At 44.6% G+C, this 3,630-nt stretch overlaps 1 protein-coding gene across 1 annotated transcript; it reads left to right on the top strand.

Moving 5' to 3' along the window:
• The first annotated feature begins 824 nt into the window (after positions 1-824).
• kcnj12a (potassium inwardly rectifying channel subfamily J member 12a) lies at positions 825-2,132 on the top strand. The gene has a single exon (XM_056297033.1). The coding sequence runs from the start codon at positions 828-830 to the stop codon at positions 2,130-2,132; it is 1,305 nt and encodes a 434-aa protein (XP_056153008.1). The 5' UTR covers positions 825-827.
• Positions 2,133-3,630: the final 1,498 nt, after the last annotated feature.

Raw genomic sequence — 3,630 nt, 5'->3', positions numbered from 1 at the left:
ACTCCACATGTATCGGAGGAGGCATGTGGTAGTCTGCAGCCCTCCCTGGATCGGCAGAGGAGGTGGAGCCACGACTGGGACGGCTCGGAAGAGTGTGGTAATTGGCCGAATACAATTGAGGGAAAAAGAGGGAAATCCCAAAAAACAAAAAACAAAACACTAATGTATTGGTGAGAAGAATTATCTTCTTCTTTCTTTTAAAAAAAAGCCTAAAATGGAAACTGTCATCTTAGCCCCAAATCTATGATGCTGGATGTCGCTCAGTCTCTAATATAATCTAATTTTTCAGCATGTTACTAAACATACAGAAACACAAGTACTCTTTTAGTTCTGAGAAGGGGAGGATGAGTTAACTGTAAATGAAATGAAATGATAAAATCAAAGCAGTTATTCGGACCCCGCCAGACAGACCATTTACTCAAGGTAATAATATAATTCACAAATCAAATTACAGCTGATGCTGGATCTTTTCATGGTATTGGTGTGTGTGTGTGTGTGTGTGTGTGAATTATATGACAGTGATCGCTGTTCACTGACCAGGAGTCTTACTGGTTCGAGGCTGTTTACGTTTGAGACCCAGATATGATTCTGTATGAGTGATATGTGAGCAGCAACATGACACACACTCATATTGCTCTTCTCTCTCTACAGGGATTGGTTGATCAAAGCACGCGGCTCCCGCCCTGCTTGATGTACCCGACAGACTGACATGCTGCTTGGCCACTGAACGTGCTGCAAGGGGGAGGACCCTCTAATCACAAACTGGAACTTTGGGTGTGGCCTCCCACTCTGACCCTGCAGCTGAAGGCGGCGTCGCCGTGGGGAGTATGAGCGTGGGGAGGATAAACCGCTACAGCATTGTGTCATCTGAGGAGGAGGGCCTCCGCCTTACCACCATGCATGGCATGAACGGCTTTGGCAACGGCAAGATCCACACGCGCCGCAAGTGCCGCAACCGCTTCGTCAAGAAGAATGGGCAGTGCAACGTGCAGTTTGCCAATATGGACGACAAGTCTCAGCGCTACATGGCTGACATTTTCACTACCTGTGTGGACATCCGCTGGCGGTGGATGTTGTTGGTGTTCACCCTTGTGTTTGTCATCTCCTGGCTTGCTTTTGGTTTGGCCTTCTGGGTAATCGCCTTGCTGCATGGGGACTTAGATAACCCAGCTGGAGACGACAACTTCACTCCATGCGTCCTGCAGGTCAACGGGTTCGTGGCTGCCTTTCTGTTCTCCATAGAGACTCAGTCCACCATCGGCTACGGCTACCGCTGTGTGACAGAGGAGTGTCCAGTGGCTGTTTTCATGGTGGTCTTCCAGTCCATCGTGGGCTGCATCATCGACTGCTTCATGATCGGCGCCATCATGGCCAAGATGGCGCGGCCTAAGAAGCGAGCGCAGACACTGCTGTTCAGCCACAATGCAGTCATCGCCATGAGAGATGGGAAGCTGTGCCTCATGTGGAGGGTTGGGAATCTCCGCAAGAGTCACATTGTGGAGGCCCACGTCAGGGCGCAGCTTATCAAGCCACGGATCACAGATGAGGGGGAGTATATTCCTCTGGACCAAATAGACATCGATGTGGGCTTTGACAAAGGCCTTGACAGAATTTTTTTGGTCTCGCCGATCACAATCCTCCATGAGATTGATGAGGAGAGCCCTCTGTTTGGGATCAGCAAACAGGACCTGGAGACCGCAGACTTTGAGATTGTGGTCATTTTGGAAGGGATGGTTGAGGCAACCGCCATGACCACCCAGGCACGCAGCTCTTACTTGGCCTCTGAGGTGCTTTGGGGTCACCGGTTCGAGCCAGTCCTGTTTGAGGAGAAGAACCTGTATAAAGTGGATTACTCTCACTTTCACAAAACCTACGAGGTGCCGTCCACCCCCCGCTGCAGTGCCAAGGACATGGTGGAGAACAAGTTCCTGGTCCCCAACTCCAATTCCTTCTGCTATGAGAACGAGCTGGCCTTCCTCAACCGGGATGAGGAGGAGGAGGAGGAAGTGGGCGGGGGAAGCAGAGCACTGGCGAACCTCAGTCCAGACCGGAACAGTCGACACGAATTTGAGCGGCTACAGGCTACCAGGAGTCTAGATCAAAGGTCATACCGCAGAGAGTCAGAAATATGACCTTTGCCCTTTCGCCTGGGTTCAACCTTTAATTACTTCTCTATCCAATGGGTAAAAATGCAGAACAATGCAAAGTGCCATAATTAAAGCTGAAAACTGTGATGGAATGGTGATAGTGAAAGGGAGAAGGAACTTATCTGGAAGGAATGGCAGAAACAGGAGTTCACAGCACAGAAAACTGTGGTAAAGAATGTCAACAACCAAGGAAAAGGCGAGAAAAAGACCTTCTTCCTTCACGGAAACTTGAATTTTTTTTCATATGGTCATTTGGGGTTGAGAGTGTTCAAGGACATTGGATCAAACAACTACTATGACACAGAAACAAAAACAAAACAAAACCTTGGAAATCAAATCTTAGGTGTAAATACGTTGCTTAGGTAAGTTATGTTTTGTGTGAAGTTATCTTTTCTTTTTTTTCAAAAGAGAACTTTAACATAAACGATTATTTGTGATTTTGAAATTGCTCTTGGGCACAAACGATAGTGTTACAGATATGAGGCGTCCCATAAGCTTCTCTCACTTTACTGGAATTTTCTGGAGCTGAGTTCAACGACAACACTGAAAATTCGTGCACTTCGCATTCAAAAAGCAATCAGCCACGATAAAACATCTGACCACGAGCCGCTGAGAACAACACAACCTCACATCCTCGTGCTGATATCAGTGTGGTCCCCAAATAATGCTGTTGTGATGAGAATGGGTAACAACATCAATTGCACTATGAGGAGAATTTAGAAATACTGGATGTATAATTTAAATGGGAAATATATCTGTAATTCTCTAAATGCTAGATATTTTAACAAATTGTCCCATTGAAAGCATGGGAATTCCCATTCTCACTTAGCCATCATCAGGATTTGGCCACACAAACCACCATTTATAATTCCATGTACAAACTGTTGCTATGTAGTCAACAATCAAAGCACAAATGGTTGTATACAAATTGAAAATATAATATTTTGTAGTTTCATAAAAATCACATATAACTTTTCTGCGCAGGAGCTATGCTAAAATACATAGGTTTTAATAAGCGATGTTGATAAGTATATGAATAGCAGCAACTTGTAACCCCCTTTTAATGTGCACTTTTGCCGTTTTTACTTATAAGATTATCCAAGACAGTGAGACAAGAGAAATCTTTATCTTGGCAATCTTAAAGAGTTCCTGAGCAAATCCCCCTTCAATCCCGATGGACCTGAAGACTTTGGCGTTACTGGATTGCACACCTGTCTGTGAATCTATGCATCTTAACAATATCAGGGGACAGAAATTCTACTGAATTCTGTGTTCGTTCAAGTGATGTAATGAATTAACTAGATCATTACACGATACTGAAGGAAAACAGGGTTTGAATGGCCTAAAGATGAAAATGTTGCCTAAACTCAATGTATTTGTGATATTTATGAAATCTATTTTGATAGGAAATGAAACCAAATTAAAGTCATGATTTCAGTTTTTTTTTTAAACCTGTGGAGGGAGAATGAGAATTTTGTTGTTG

Source organism: Lampris incognitus, chromosome 17 (assembly GCF_029633865.1).
Source record: "Lampris incognitus isolate fLamInc1 chromosome 17, fLamInc1.hap2, whole genome shotgun sequence".
NCBI lineage: Eukaryota > Metazoa > Chordata > Actinopteri > Lampriformes > Lampridae > Lampris > Lampris incognitus.
Note: the sequence above shows the minus strand (reverse complement) of the source record. Positions and strands in the feature narration are given on the sequence as shown.

Coding starts and splice junctions, on each gene's coding strand:
- kcnj12a (XM_056297033.1), top strand. CDS start 828: ATGAGCGTGGGGAGGATAAACCGCTACAGCATTGTGTCATCTGAGGAG.